Source organism: Hylobates moloch, unplaced genomic scaffold (genome assembly GCF_009828535.3).
Source record: "Hylobates moloch isolate HMO894 unplaced genomic scaffold, HMol_V3 SCAFFOLD_16, whole genome shotgun sequence".
In the NCBI taxonomy this organism is placed as follows: domain Eukaryota; kingdom Metazoa; phylum Chordata; class Mammalia; order Primates; family Hylobatidae; genus Hylobates; species Hylobates moloch.
In genome coordinates, this window is record NW_026652291.1 from 29,098,214 (window position 1) to 29,114,434 (window position 16,221).

Genomic DNA, 16,221 nt, shown 5'->3' on the forward strand with positions numbered 1-16,221 from the left:
AGCACTAAAGAAAGAACAGTGCCCAAGTACAGGCGAAATAAAAAGCCAGGGGATGCTATAGAAGAAAAGTCGGCATCCTGGTGCCTCTGCTGACCTCATGAAGCAGGGAAAAAAGCCCCAAGTGAAAGAAATAGGAACCGCTCACTTGGTTGGTGGCAGAAAAAAGGATGTGTGTTCACAAAGCATGCAGAATCCCCTTGTATCAGGGATTCCTGCCCTCCCTTTCCAAGCCGAAGAAGGAAATCTCTCTCCAGGGGAGCCAGGGCCTGTTTCGGCAGCCATATGGCTCTGACTTTCCCTGGAGAAGGAGGGGAGAGAGAGGCCAGAATGCTTGCCTGGACTTAGACTTCTGACCTCAGCTTGGCCTTGACATTGCTCGACCTTGGCCAAGTTGCTTCTCTGGCTGGAGACCAGAGAGTTCTTCACCTGCCTTTACCTGGGAACAGTGAGCCAGGCGGACTTTGAGGGCCTCACGTGAAGAAAGCCAGCAGGAGAACCGAGGGATCCAGACCCAAACAGATCAAAGTGGGAGGAAGGTCCCGTGGAGATGTTAATTGGTCGGCTAAAGGGGAAGACTGAGCCCTCGGCACTCCAGGGGCATGACCAAAGCGGGAGACAATCCGTTTCTCTGGCCCCACCAGACGGCACAGGAACTCTCTAGCTGCCAGCAAATTGAGCCATACTCCTGTCTCTATGTTCTCACCTCCGAACTGGAGCAGGAGAAGTGATGTGGGGAGTTGAAGGCACACAGCCCCTCCAGGCCCTTACTGAACTGAGGAGCGCATCAGCTGTAAGGGGATCGGAGGGGACACTCTTTTCTGAGCACATCAGCTGACTCCAGCTTCACAGCTTGCACCACAGTTGCCATTTTCGCTTTGTGAAATGATTCCCCTCTCTCCAGCTCCACACTGCCTTCCACTTTGCAAGCACAGAAGTTGTACAGAAGCCTGCAAATGCTGATGGCTTAACTGGTTTAATTTTTTTTTCCCAGCAGCCCTGAGGGGTTTTAACTCTTTCCTCCTGCAGAAACCCTGCTTTTGGAGTTGAATGTTTAAACTCTCACTGGGAGACTCATAAATATTCGGAGTCACTCTCTCCCTCTCTGTTTGATTAGGAAATGAGCCTTTAACTCAATGTAATCCCCAAGCCATTAACAAAAAAGCCCTCCACCGCTCCACTATTAGAATTTCACTCTTAACCCGCTGAGGATTGAATTAGATTAACATAACTACCCACAATCTGAGTTTATTTTCTGTGCCAGATAGAAATGTGTTTTCAAGAAAGGCGAAAAGGGGGAGAGAAAGCAGGGGAGAGAGAAAGCAGGAGGGAGAGAAAGAGTGGGAGGATAATGAAATGTAAAAATAGAGATAAGAAAAAGATGGACAGATATACTGTAGAAGTGAAGTGATAGGGAAAAAGCTGTTCATGGTCTTTGGTTTTAAAATCCAGCCAGCTGCCATTTTAATTGATGGGATATTTGGAGAGGCCTCAACTATGTAAAATCATTTGAATTAGGGGAGCACTTTCCAGGTATTTGCGATTCCCTCTTCCTGCACCTGAGCCTGCTGCATTCCAAAGCACCTGCTCATTGCCCCCACTGTCCCCAATTTGGGAGGAGGTCAGGACTGGATTCCTGTGTGTTCGAGGGCGGTGGGGGGGACCCATGAAACAACAGTGCATGCACACAGGAAACTGCTCATTTACATTCAGGGAAATAAACAATGACAAGGATGGAATGGTTAGATTTTGCAGACATGAAGTCACAGACAGCCCCGTGACCAATTGCATTTAAGAAATCAGTTTGAAAAAAAAAATGAGTTTGATGGGAGCTCAAACCACATAAAATTAATTGTTATTGAAGCAGAAACTAAGTAATCAGAGGCTGTCTCGTGCAAATACACTGAAGTTTCCCTGAACTGCATCTCTATAACTAAGCCCGATGGGCCAAACCACATCCTGAACTTGACGATGAAAGCCAGGCCCTCTATCACACTGTCAGACAAGCCCCTATCTCACCTGAAAGGATCTACACGTAGCCCAGCGAAGAGGCAGTTTTTAGCTAAATGTCCCAACAAAATATTCTTCTCTCTGACCATTAAGTCTCTGAGAACACAGGACTTGTTCAGGAATGCGGGACTCTCTCCCACTGCATTTAATCCTGACACGCTGGGCCTGCACAGTGGGCCAGGCAGGCTCCAGTGTGCAGGTTGGGGAGGGGAGGTAGAATTTGCTCTTGTACTAAAAGGCATTTTTAAAAGCCACACTTTTTCTCAAAAGCCATTGAGATCTGAAAGTCCTAGAAGTTCGGCTTTGCCAACAGCGATCTTCTCTGATTTCTGAATGCAATGTCTCAATCACTTCATTCACTTGAGCTTTAATTAACAATAATCCACCAAATCCCACTTCAGCATTATGGTGAAAAAACCTTAGCAGGACATATTTACCAAAATAGAGGCCCTCGTAATAGGAAGAATAATAATGCTATATGTATAAGACACTTTAACTCCTAGTTGGCGTTTGTCCCCCTCTGGAGTTCTTAGACTTCACCTTCTATACTAGATCTTAAATAGTGACATTTACCCCCTTGTATACCATACTCCTTGTTCTGAATTTCTCCACTACTGAATGCGGTCTTACTGGCTGAACATGGGATGTTTGCCTTCTAATTTCTCATTGCTTCCTGATCCCCACTCTCCCGTCCAAAATAATGAATGAATGGATTAAAGATATTCATAACCCTAAACAAAACACAGCTGAAAACATGGAACCAGAAAAAAACCAACCAGAACCTGAAAGTTAAGGTTTCAGAAAAGTCAAAATAAAAATGATATCAAATTGCTTCTCTAAACATATGTGTGTATATCCATATTTATTTAACTTTCATCGAGTTAGATTTGCTGGTAAAACTATTTTGTTTGTAATCAATCAAAAATAATACAGGCATATCTGCTTTGTTTAATGCTTTTAAATTGTTGGAAAGATTGTTTCTTTGTAGGATATTGTTCTCCCAAACAAATCAAGGAGTCCTCAGTCATATAGCATATGGTATCCATTGGATAAATAGAAACTCATGGTAAAAAAAAAAATGAGGTACATTTAAAAAGTTGTACTTAAGTATACATTAGGCACCATTACTTTTTTTTTTTTTTTTCAAAACGTAGGGCTACTTTTCCTCTGTAAATTCTATAAAGCAAATCTTCCCAAGTATAGGATTTCGGGTGAATACTATTCAATATCCAGAAACTAAAGTCCCAAACGTTGCACGGGAAGCTCGTGGCAGGTAAGCCCCGTGGACACGGGACTGTGGCTGGGGAGGCCCCATCCAGAGCCACCCGAGGTGCACTCAGAGCCTGCACACTATTCGAATTGTCTGAAACAGGCACAGCTTTGACAAGCCTCGCGATATTAAGTTTCTTCCTTTGCGAAGGATGCAGAGCAAAGCAGTCAACAGCTCTCCCTCCACACCTGGCTTTGGCCTGGGACTCTTCCTCCCAGCCCCCAGCCAAGTTCCCTTTCAGGATTAAGAAAATACACCAAATGAGGGAGCCAACGACAGCCCGTAAGGCAGGACAAATCCTCAGCTCTCATCTTGACTTCTCAAAGCAAACTTGCTCCGCGGACGGGAGGGGGAAAGTCATTTACTTTAAGGTGCTATAGCAAACTGGTCATCGGGACTGTGGGGACTCTCCCTGAACCTGGAAGCTCCCAGGTTGAAACCAAATCTCCCAGGAGCCCCCATCATTACCTGTCCTGTGGGCGCTGGGTCTTCTTGGGTAACCTTCTCCAGCTTGCCCTACACCAGAGCTGCCAGCAAATAAAAGTTTTCACGCTGGGTGACATCTGTACCCTGCTGAGCCGCATGTAAACTTTCCCTTGCCCTTCTGATGTACTTACTTTTTCTCAGTGAAAACAAACAAAAATCAAAGGGAACTCACTGCTTCCAAATGAGTCTGTGTCACCGTCCCACCCAGCCATCCAGAGACCCTCTGACCTTCCCGTAGCAGTCTAAGAAAGGCAACGTTTTCCTCTTGGCCACACAGGGATGCTTTAGAGTGCGGAAAACCAGGATGAAAGAACAGGCATGGGGAGATATTTTTATCCATTGAGAGAGAGAGAGAGAGAGAGAGAGAGAAAGGGGACAGAAAAGGACCCGCAGAGTTTGGGGAGGAGAAAGAGAGAAGTTGGGTTACTCACATGCTTGGGGCTGGCGTGGAGGACGAGGACTGGGCTGGGGTGGAATGTGCGGCCCCTCAGGTGCTTTCAGTTGCTGATAACTCGTTGCTCCGCTCCTCCGGTACCAGCTGACAGTCCCCTGTCTGTGTCTCTTTGTGACTAAGGACACAGTACTCCCAACCTATAAATAGATCCCGACTCCGTGATTGATATAACAGGCAGCTGACAAAAAAAAAAAAAAAAAAAAAAAAAAAGTCTCACAACCATAACCAGGTCTTAAACAAAACAGCAAAAGGCTATAGACTTTGAACTCCACCGAGCCCCATGCAGACTCCACAGCCACTGATGGACGCAGGAAAGTGTGGAAGAAAAATATACCATGAAGGGGAGGAGGAACTGGGGGAGGGCAAGTGAAAGGGGGGATGTGGAAGACAATGACTTCTCTAGTGGTGTGCGGCAGTCACTTGGGGTCACAGGAGAGCTGGTGACTGATGGTCGGCAGAAAGCAAGGGGAGGAGCCAGGGCAGGAGGTCCTGACCTGGAGAAGGAGAGCTGCCCCCCTCCGGATCCTGAGCCAGTGGCCCTGTCAGGGCCGGAGTCAAAGTCCTGACTTGGGAGCATTCGTCAGCTCAAGTGCTTTCCACGAAAGTTTCCATTCCTCCTGCCAAATTAGGAGGCAGGGAGGGAACTCAGCTTTCCCAGCTCAGGGGTCAGGCAGGCTTCTTGGGGGCCATGCAGAAGGCTCCTGGAGGGTGAGAGAGGAAGTGCAGGTGCCTGGTGAGGCCAGGTCTTTGAAGAGGCCAAGAGATGGCGTTCCCAACAGAAGAACAGCCTGAAGTTGAAAGGCCTTGGGGGTGTTAGTGTCTCTGCTTTTTCCAGAAAGATTTCTTAGGACATCAAGTCGTCTGAGAAGATTTCCTTTTTGGAGAACAAGCCTCACTCTTTGGGGGTACCGGAAGGCCTCTAAGAAGCACTCCCTGTCCCAGTTTCTACAAAGTTGGGGCCGCCTCTCTGGGATAGGCCAGTCCAGCTCTGAAAGCTGAGCCAAAGGGCTGTTTCTGGAAGTTGGAAGAATCATGGTGAAATGGCACAAGTATGGGCTGTTCAACAATTAACCAGGTGAGCATGCATTACCCCAGGGGACTTCCCATCTGCCATCTGGAGACCCACTGGCTTTGACTACAGAGGGTCACCTGTCTTGATTTTCTGGATTTCTTGTGTATGCTAAATGAGGCAGAATTTCAGGTGAGGTTCCCCTTCAAGAGGGATCATAGGATGAGCCCCTTGCTGGTGTGGATAAGGGACAGGTACTTCCTAATCCCTAAAACTTCCTGATCCCCAATTTTTAAAAGAAATGAAGTTGAACCTCCTCTTCATGTTAGATCTAATCCTTTACTCTCCAGGTTATCAGAAACTATGAGGATGGGGTAGTATCTGAGCTGTTGAAGTCAAAAACCTATTTAACATGTAGGGCCTCCAATCTTTCCACCAGTAGCCTGCCATTGGAATACGAGCTCCAAGAAAGTAAAGACTATGTGTTTGTCTCATTCATCATCACATCCCCATGATACCTGATCCGTAGTAAGACCCTCCTGAGTATGGATTGATTGACTGACTAATTGAGTGAAAGAGTGATACTTAAGATACTATCATTTGAGCCACTCCTTTGGACTAAGTAAGATACTCTCTAAAAATGTCTGTATCATAAGAGTGTCCCTAGGAAGGCCCAGAACTGGGAGTGAGACTTCAGGCAGATATAGTCAAACTGCTGTATTTTCACTCGCAGTTTTATCTGAGAACCACTGCCCTTCTGAGTACCAGGCCAGTGATGCCAGTGGCCAGCCACCAAGCACTCCTCTCTAATCAGGCCTGGCCACACACAGGGTTCTCTGCAAGTTTAGTCGCTGGAAAAGCAAATAACCCTGCAGAGACAGGGCTCTAGAGAGACTCCCATTCTGATGACTGGGGCTATAGCCACTTAGACGCACATTCACCACCAGGCTCCTTCCCAGGGAAAAACCTTTCTCTTCTGATACAAACTGAGGACTTCCCTCCATGATTTTCTTTCTCCTCCAATTCTCACCGAGCCCTCGCTGATCTCTGGCAGACATCCTGCAGCCCCTCGTAGGGCTTCCACAGCCCCCTAGCACAGCACCCTGTCTGTAGGAAGGGGTCAGTGTTTGGGTTGAACCCAGCCACCCCTCTCCTTAGGAAGCCCCTGTGGCACCTTTGTTTTGGCTTTTTATCTCAAGGTCGACCTCTGTATCATCTCACAGTATCGTTCTCAACTCTGCCAACTGAACCAAGCCTTGTTGTCTGCCCCCTTGAAGCTGGCCTGGGGGCAGCAGGGGTCTGCTGGGACCAGCTGATAACCAGTGGCATTTCTCTCTGCTCACAGGGGCTCTCTTGAATGGCAGGTCATCATCTTAGGAGACCCCAGGCTTTTGCTTGCCGGAGACTCATCATGGCCTCACTTTCTCATCATAAAACCTCTCCAGCTTCAAGGGCCAGGCCCGCTAGTCCACTTGGAGCAGTTGCACATCCAGACACACACCTCTGAGCCTGTCAGATGGGGCTGTTAAGCACAGGCTCTGGACCGGAACTCCCTGGGTTGGAATCTTGCCTCTTCCGCTTACTATTGGGAAACTCTAGAGAAATTCCTTAGTATGTCTGTGCTTCAGTTTCCTCATCTGCAATGTGGGAATTCTAAGTATCTATCTCCTAGGATTGTCATGAGGACAAAATGATTCAACACAAAAGGATGCTTAGAACAATGCCTGGCCCATCCAGTGTCCTGCCTACCTGAGCCACATCACTCGATCTTGCTTTGGTTCTTCCCCAAAAATGGGAAGCAGCACTGGCAGGGCAAGTACCCGATGGCAAGGCGTGCTCTGGCTGCAGAGCTGGCCAGAGGTCAGAGGTCAGGAAGAGAAGACCGCATGGGGGCTTTTGGAGTTTTAGTGTGTCAGCCCAAAAGCAGGTGTAGAGAAGAACAGGAAGACCCAGAGGATTCCAAATCTGTCCCGGTTGCTGCACCTATCACAAAGGGCCAGGTTCATAATACACTCGCTCCTCCCTACCCTGCTCCATTCCTTTTCCCCAGAGATGCTCTGGTGTCCCGGCATGGTTGAATATTCCACCTTTAGGCTACCACTCAGCAGTTGACCAGAACATGGCATTTTAAAAAAATGATCCAAATATAGCTGCAACCTCAATTATTCCAGAGATGCTCTGCCCATGTGGTGTATTCTGGTGTCCCAGAACAGTTACATGTTCCACCTTGAGGCTACCACTCAGCAGTTGACCAGAACATGACGTTTTTGAAAAAAAATCCAAATATCCCAGCAACCCCAATTATTCCACGAGATTGTGAGCTCTGCCTCCTCCTTCAAAGGTGATTCCAACTTTTCTAGAATTTCTTGAGTTTTCCCTCCTAATCCCATCTTTTCAAATTTTTTTAGTGTGCAATATGTACTTTTTCTTTTTTCTTTTAGAGATGGGATCTTGCTATGTTGCCCAGGCTAGTCTCAAGCTCCCGGGCTCCAGCGATCTTCCTGCCTCAGCCTCCCAAGTAGCTGGGACTACAGGCACATGCCACCATGCCAGCTGTCTTTTTCTTAATACTGTACATTCATATGACATAAAATTCACTATTAATTTTTTTATTGCACTGATTAAAAGGCTCTGAATTGTTCTGGAAATGTTATGGAATTAGATAGCCGGAATGCTTGCGGAACATAGTAAATACACTAAAGCCCACTGGAAAAAAAATTTAATAGACACGTAATAACTGTACATACATACAACATGTAATAATCAAATCAGAGTATTTAGCATTTCTATAATTTCGAACATTCGTTATTTCTTTGTGGTGAGAACATTCAAGATCCTTTCTTCTAGCTATTTTGAAATATACCATCCAATATTGTTAGCTATAACCATCTTTCTGTGCAATAGCACACCAGAACTTATTTCTCTTATTTAACTGAGACACTGTAGCACTAACCAGTCTCTCCCCATCCACCCTTCCCACTCCCTTCCCCAGCCTCTGGTAACCACTATTTTACTCTCTACTTCTAAGAGGTCAGCTTTTTTAGATTCTGCATATGAGCAAGTTCACCATTTTAAAGTATGGAGTTGAGTGGCGCTAAGCACACTCACAATGCTGCACCTTGTGCAAACTATCACCACTGTTTAGTTCCAGAACATTTCATCACTCCCAAAGAGATCCCCGTACACGTTAAGCAGGCACCTTCCATTCCCCCATTAGTCAGCTAGGGCTGCCATAGCAAGAGACCTCAGACTTGGCTTAAACAAAAGGCATTTATTTCTCCTTAACATATGCATTTTGGAAACCCTACCTTCCAGCAACCACATATCTTCTTTCTGCCTCTATGGATTTGCCTATTCTGTATATTTAATATAAACAACATCACACAATAAGCGGTCCCTTCCTACACTCTTAACCCCATGTGTCTATTCTGTAGAAACAAGGAGGCTGACCTTGCAGTATTTTTTGTTTTGCGTGGTCTGCTAGCCCCTTGGCCTACATCCAGCCCAGTTCTTAACCCCTAGGTCTGGGGGTGAGCCTCCCAGCCTAAGAAGTCAGTGACCATTTGTGAACACCTGTTATGTACTAGCTGCTTCACCCGGGTTTTCTTGTCACATCCTCGGCACACCCCCACAGGAAGAATTATTACTTCTTGTATTAGTCTGCAAGGGCTGCAGAATAAAGTCACCAAAACTGGGAGTCCTAAAACAACAGAAATGTATTGGCTCATAGTTCTGGAGGCTGGAAATCTGGGATTAGGGTGTCAGCAGAGTTGGTTCCTTCTGAGGGCTCAGAGGGAGAATCTGTTCCAGGCCTCGCTCTTAGTTTCTGGTGGTCGGCTGGCAGTCTTTGGGGTTCCTTGGCTTGTAGATGCACCTTCACCCCAATCTCTGCCTTCGGCTTCACAGTACGTTAGCCCTGTGTGTGGTTCTGCCTCTGTGTCCAAATTTCCCCTTTTTATGAGGACACCAGTCATTGGAGGAGGGCCCACCCTAGTGACTTCATCTTAACTTGATCATCTGCAAACACCTTATTTCCAAAGAAGGTCACCTTCACAGGAACTGGGAGCCAGGACTTCAACATCATTGTGGGAGACACAGCTCAACCCAGAAGATCCCCTTGTACAGAGGAAGCAACTGAAAGTTCAGGAGGTCTTGCCCCTGGAATGAGACAGAGCTGTGTGTCACCACACAGAAAAGACACAGGCAGAGGGAGGTGGGTCCTTGACGGCTCCTCTCCGGCCGCGGGGATGTGTGCACCTCCACTGGCTCAGCGCCACCCGGCTCCATTTGGCTCACTCCAGCGTCATTAGTCCCGGCACATCAAGGTCACTTTACATTGTTTACAAGGGCCACTGAAAGTGTAGTCATCCCCCTCCCACACTGTCTTATCAATTCTTTTACCTTTCCGAATTCCCTAACATAGACCGCCAGCCAGGAGGGGTGGGCAAGGACCTGCAGTCCTGGAAGGGCTTGCCTCCACTTTATCTGGAAAGAAAAATCTACCTGCTCGGGGAGAGACCTAAATACAACATACCGGTGCGGCTAGGCCATTAATCATCTCTCGCCGGGACACAGGAGACCAGGAAGCAGCATTGTGGGCACGCTGGCTTTAAACTCAAGGGTGAGGAAGCTCTGGGGACACTGCTGGGCACACCATTTCCAGAGGGCATTCTACAGGTGCGTCAGGTGGAGGTCACACAGTTTGATGTTGGTGACATCTTGCATGGGAAGAGGAGGCAGGAAGGGCAGATTGATGTCCCCAAAGGATTCCCTGAAAGCAGGTGCTTGTGCTGAAGTAAATACCCACTCCCTGGTGGAAGCAGAATGCCTTTTGACCAGGAGCCCATTTGCTGGGGAACTCTCTCTGCTCAGCAGTTTGGCACATGCCTACAATCCCCTGGGGGATGCTGTATTCTTCTTAGAGGAACGGGAGCTGCCAGAACAGGGACTCATGGAATAACAGGAGACCTAAGTCGACAAATCAAAGGGCCCCGGGCCCAGACTCCCCTCCCCATTTCCACCATTTCCTTACTCCAGGAGACCTGCCCTGCTGTCCAGTTAGCCTGCATGGCATCCCATAAACACGCTGTCCCGGCTAGGTGTGTTCCTGGCTCCACTGCCTCCCTTCTGTCTTACTTAGTTTCTATTCATTCTTCAGGGCCCAGCTCAAGTGTGACATCTCACCTCTCCACTCCCTGTCCACAGCAGCCCTCACCTCCAATCTCCTCCCGCCACCACCAACGCGTCTCATCTGAGTGTCTGTCACATCTCACATCGCCTTGAGTAGTGTGCTGTCTTCTCGTGTGTGTTTGTCTCAAGTGACAAAAAGGCAGTAATAATGGAACAATTGCTGTCATTCATTGAGCACCGTTGTGTGCTAAGTTCTGTGGAAAGCACCTGATCTACATCACCTTATTTAAACCTTACAACTACCCTGATGGTCAGTCATTATTTTCTTCAGTTCATCAGCTGGGAAACTGGCAAGCCAAGTGGGCGAGTGACTTGACCACGTCGGACAGTGGGTAGATGGTAGAGTTAGGACCAACCTCTGCCTGGCATGAAAGCCCGTCCTCATAGCCTTTCTGCTATGGCCCACCACCCAAGTCAGGGGTACACAGTAACACTTCCTCATGGTGTTAGTGAACTAAAGCAATAGGATTTCCACCAAGAACACAGCTGGAAGGGAATGCACAAAGAGAGATGGGCTTGCACTGGCTGGGTGCACCCTGTGGGACGTTTCTAGGGCTCAGGGCATATCTGCCATGGTTTGAGTTTTTTCCTCTGGCTGAGTAAGAGAAAGATCTTAGAATCTAATGACTGCTGGGAGATTTCCCAGTTATTGGATAGACCCCATAGGGAATAGTTAGATCTCCCTAGTCTTTCCTTCAGGATGGGATTTAAAGCAGGCAGAGAGAGGTGAGGGGCAGGAGAATGACAAGGGTGGAAAGTTTAGGAAGTCTCAGAGCTGGGTGTGGCCAAAGCTCATGGATTCCAGCAGCTCTTCCCAGGCCTTATGTCTTGTTCCTTATAAACTGGGGATAGGGAGACTGATCCCAATCTGCTCTGTAAAATGGGAGTGTTGAAAATACCCGTACAATCCTGGTCAGCAACAAACATGCTATTATTCTGCAGCTTTTCAGAGCTATTATTAGTATACTTTGGTCAAAAGCAGCCAGAATCCCACTGTGGCCAACTTAAGCAGAAATAGAATTTATTGAAATGATATAAGTCATTCATATTTTAAAAAGGAAAGACTGTCTGGCTGCGGTGGCTCAAGCCTGTAATCCCAGCACTTTGGGAGGCTGAGGTGGGCACTTAAGGTCAAGAGTTCAAGACCAGCCTGGCCAACATGGTGAAACCCTGTCTCTACTAAAAATATGAAATTAGCCAGGCGTGGTGGGGGGTGCCTGTAATCCTAGCTACCTGGGAGACTGAGGCAGGAGAATCACTTGAACCTGGGAAGCAGTGGTTGCAGTGAGCTGAGATTGCACCACTGCACTCCAGCCTGGGTGACAGAGCAAGGCTTCATCTCAAAAATGAACAAACAAACAACAACAACAATAACAAAAGGAAAAGACTGAGGAAACAAGGGTGGCTCTGGGGGGTCTGAGAACAGAATGTGGTGGGTGGCCTCTTTAGGACACACTCACTGGAATGAATGAGCTCCAACCAACTGCCAACCCTGCTTCCTTCTGCTCAAAGGCCAAAAGCCTCAGGAAAGACACTGACCAGCTCAGCCTGGGTCACATGATCACCTTGGGTGGTGAGGAGTTCGGAGAGGTTGACAGCTCACCAGGACTATGCACAATGGGAGAAAAGTAATTCCCCAAAAAGAGACTAGGGTCCTGTCACCTCTCCAAAAGGAAATAGATTCTGGTAGTCAAACTTTAAAAGTAGAAATCGTGCTGGGCGCGGTGCCTCACGCCTGTAATCCCAGCACTTTGGGAGGCCGAGGCGGGCAGATCACAAGCTCAGGAGATCGAAACCATCCTAGCTAACACGGTGAAACCCTGTCTCTACTAAAAATACAAAAATTAGCTGGGCGCGGTGGTGGGTGCCTGTAGTCCCAGCTACTTGGGAGCCTGAGACAGAAGAATGGCGTGAACCCAGGAGGTAGAGCTTGCAGTGAGCTGAGATCCCACCACTGCACTCCAGGATGGGCGACAGAGCAAGACTCCGTCTCTAAAAATACATACATACATACATACATACATACATACATACATACATAAAAGTAGAAATTGTTCAGGACGCTCAGGAATATGAATTTGCCAAATTGAAAAAAAATCTCTGGGGATTTTGAGCCTTTTAAGGGATAGAGAGATTGACGGCAGTCCTCTACTGTATCTCAGATAAGTTTCTGTTCTTCCTCCTGCCCCAGGATACCAGCTCCATCCAGCCCTGCTGCTAGCCCCTCTCCAGGACTCCGTCCTATCAGTTCTCCCCTCCCTCTCTCCCATCATTGATTCTCTCCAATGACTCCTTCCACAAAACTTATTGAAATACTTTAAAGTCTGCTCTATTCAAAATCAAAACAAAACAAAACAGCATTGTGTTGGACCCTGCCTTCCCCTCAGTCTATTTCCCTTCATTGTGCAATGTCACCCCCCCGGACCATGGGTCTTTTAGATTCTTATTTAAGTCTCCCTTCTACATGTGGCCGCGTTCATAACCAGGTAACTGCATTAAATGCAGTGTGCTCAAAGCCAGATTTATCATCTTCTTCTATAAACACACTCTTCTGCCCATGTTCCCTCTTAACTAACAGTACCACCATCCATCTCATTCCCAAAACTGGAAGCCTCCAAGTCATCCTTAACTCCTCCTTCTCCTTCCACACCTAATTAGCCGTCAAGTCTAATCACCAGGATATGGTCAAGTTTGAACTCATGCCTTCCCTCCTAGCAGGTGTGAGGTGATATTGTGGTTCTGATTTGTATTTCCCTGATTATTAGTGTTGTTTAGCCTCTTTTCATGTATTGTTGGCTACCTGTATATCTTCTTTAGAGAAGTGTCTACTCAAGTCCTTTGCCCATTTTAAAATCAAGTTATTGGCGGGTGAGGTGGCTCATGCCTGTAATTCCAGCACTTTGGGAGGTGGAGGTGGGGGATCACCTAAGGTCAGGAGTTTGAGACCAGCCTGGCCAGCATGATGAAGCCCTGTTCCTAATAATAATACCAAAAAATTAGCTGGGCGTGGTGGCTCATGCCTGTAATCCCACCTACTTGGAAGGCTGAGGCAGGAGAATTTCTTGAACCCGGGAGGCAGAGTTTGCAGTGAGCCATTGCACTCCAGCATGAGAGACAAGAACAAAACTCTGTCTCAAAATCAATCAATCAATCAATCAAATTATTTGTTCTTGTTTCAGCTGTTGAGTTGTAGCAGTTTCTTGGATATTCTGGATAGTAATCCCTTATCAGATATATGGTCTGCAAATAGTTTCTCCCACTCTACAGGTTGCCTTTTCACTCTGTTGATTGTTTACTTCGCTACGTGGATTTTTAGTTTGATATGATCCTACACGTTCAATTTTGCTTTTGTTGCCTGTGCTTTTGGTGTCAAATCCAAGAAATCATTTGCCAATTTTTTCTCCTATCTTTTCTTTCAGAGATTTATAGTTCCAGATCTTGCATTTAAATCTTTAATCCATGTTGAGTTGATTTTTGTGTATAGTGTAAGATAAGCATTCAATTTCATTCTTTTTCATATGCAAATCCAGTTTTCTCAACACCAGTTGTTGAAAGGACTATCTTGTCCACATGTGTTTTTGGACCCTTGTTAAAGATGAGTTGACCATTTATACATGCATTTATTTCTGGGCTATCTATTCTATACCATACCACTGTTTATATGTCTGTTTTTATGCCAGTACCATACCATACTGTTTTAATTTCTATAGATTTGTAGTATATTTTGAAATCAGGAAGTGTGATGCCTCCAGTTTTGTTCTTCTTGCTCAAGGTTGCTTTAGTTATTTGGGGTCTTTTGTGATTCCAGATGAATTTTAGATTGTTTCTTCTATTTCTGTAAAAAACGCCATTTAAACTTTTGATAGGGTTTGCATCAAGTCTGTAGATAGCTATGGATATATGGATGTTTTAACAATATTAAGTCTTCTAATCCATGACCACAGGATGGCTTTCCATGTATTTGTGTCTTCTTTAATTTGTTTTATCAATGATTTGTACTTTTTATTTTGAGACTGAGCCTCTCTCTTTCGCCCAGGCTGGAGTGCAGTGGCATGATCTGAGTTCACTGCAACCTCTGCCTCCCTGTCTCAGTGATTCTCCTGTCTCAGCCTCCTGTAGCTGGGATTGCAGACTTGCACCACCACACCTGGCTAATTTTCATATTTTTAGTAGAGATGGGGGTTTCACCATGTTGGTCAGGCTGGTCTTGAAGTCCTGGCCTCAAATGATCTGCCCACCTTGGCCTCCCGAAACACTGCATCGGCCAATGTTGCACTTTTTTTTTTTTTTTTTTTTTTATGAGACGGATTCCACTCTGTCACCCAGGTTGACATGGCCATCACTTAATGCAAGTCTGCCTCCGGTTCACCTTCTCCTCACCTCCGAGTATGGAATACAGGCCCCCACCATCCCGGTTAATTTTTGTATTTTAGTAGACACGGGTTTCACCATGTTACCAGGATGGTCTCGATCTCCCGACCTTTGATCCACCTCCCTCGGTTCCAAAATGATTTTACTTTTATGTACAGGGTTTATCCCTAAGTATTTTATTCTTTTTGAAGCTATTGTAAATTTGATTGCTTTCTTAATTTCCTTTTCAGATAGTTTGTTGTTAGGATATAGAATCACAACTAATTAGGCCAGGTGTGGCAGCTCCAGTCTATAATCCCAGCATTTTGGGAGGCTGAGGAAGGCAGATTGCCTGAGTCCCAGAGTTTGAGACCAGCTTGGGCAACATAGCCAAGCCCTGTCTCTACAAAAACTACAAAAAATTAGCCAGACATGGTGGCATACACCTGTGATACCAAGCTACTTGGGAGGCTGAAGTAGGAGGATTGCTTGAGCCTGGGAGGCAGAGATTGCTGTCAGCCAAGATTGCACCACTGCACTCCAGCCTGGATGACAGAGCAAGACCCTGTCAAAAAAAAAAAAAGAAGAAGAAGAAGAAAGAGAAAGGAAGGAAGGAAGGAAGGAAGGAAGGAGAGAGACAGAAAGAAAAAGAAAGAAAGAGAAAGAGAGAAAGGCAACTGATTTTTGTATGTTAATTTTGTATCTTGAAACTTTATTTACTAGTTCTAACAGATTTGGGAGGATTTTTCTGTATATATTATGTCATCTGCAGAGATAATTTTGCTTCTTCCTTTCTGATTTCTATGCCTTTTGTCTCTTTTGCTTGCCTAACTGCTCTGGCTAGGACTTTCAGTACTATGTTGAGCCAAGTGGTGAGAGTGTGCATCCTTGTCTTGTTAATTTTCTTGTTTAAAAATATCCAGTGGTTCTTCGTTTTCCATGGGATAAAATCCAAGTCCTTTGCTTTTCATAATTCAGATCTAATTCATATTCCTGGTCACATCTCTCACCGCCCCCTGGCACATGGTACTGTCTCCCTTGCACCACTGTGTTCTCTTTCATCCCTCTGCCTGAAATATACCATCGGACTTCAAAACCCAGCTCCAGTGTCACCTCCTCTAGGAGCCTTTCCCTACTTCAGCCATTCCTGCCTCTGAACTCCTACAGGATTGTGGGACACACTCTCCTAGAACACGTATCACACAGTACTGTAAAGATTTGTTCACATGTCAGTCTCCATCCCTGGGATGTAGCTCCTGGAGAATGAGGACTTGCTTTTTTCTTGTTTTTATCATCCTCTGTCCCACTACCAACCAGTGCCTATCCCAGCTCCTGGCATTCACTAAGTGATCTATAAATGTTTGTTGAATGAATGAATGAAAACGAATTAGGAAACACAGAGTAAATGGGTGAAGAGTAGGGTAAGAGATCAACATAGGATGAGTGAGAAATGGT

At 46.2% G+C, this 16,221-nt stretch overlaps 1 protein-coding gene across 1 annotated transcript in view; it reads right to left on the reverse strand.

Moving 5' to 3' along the window:
- Nucleotides 1-4,334, reverse strand: part of ESRRB (estrogen related receptor beta) — a 194,821-nt gene extending 190,487 nt beyond the window's left edge. Inside the window, exon 1 of the mRNA XM_058429542.1 lies at nucleotides 4,195-4,334. Within this exon, the coding sequence (XP_058285525.1) occupies nucleotides 4,195-4,196 (2 nt within the window). The 5' untranslated portion in view covers nucleotides 4,197-4,334. The remainder of the gene's footprint in view (nucleotides 1-4,194) is intronic.
- Between the last annotated feature and the right edge of the window lie 11,887 nt (nucleotides 4,335-16,221).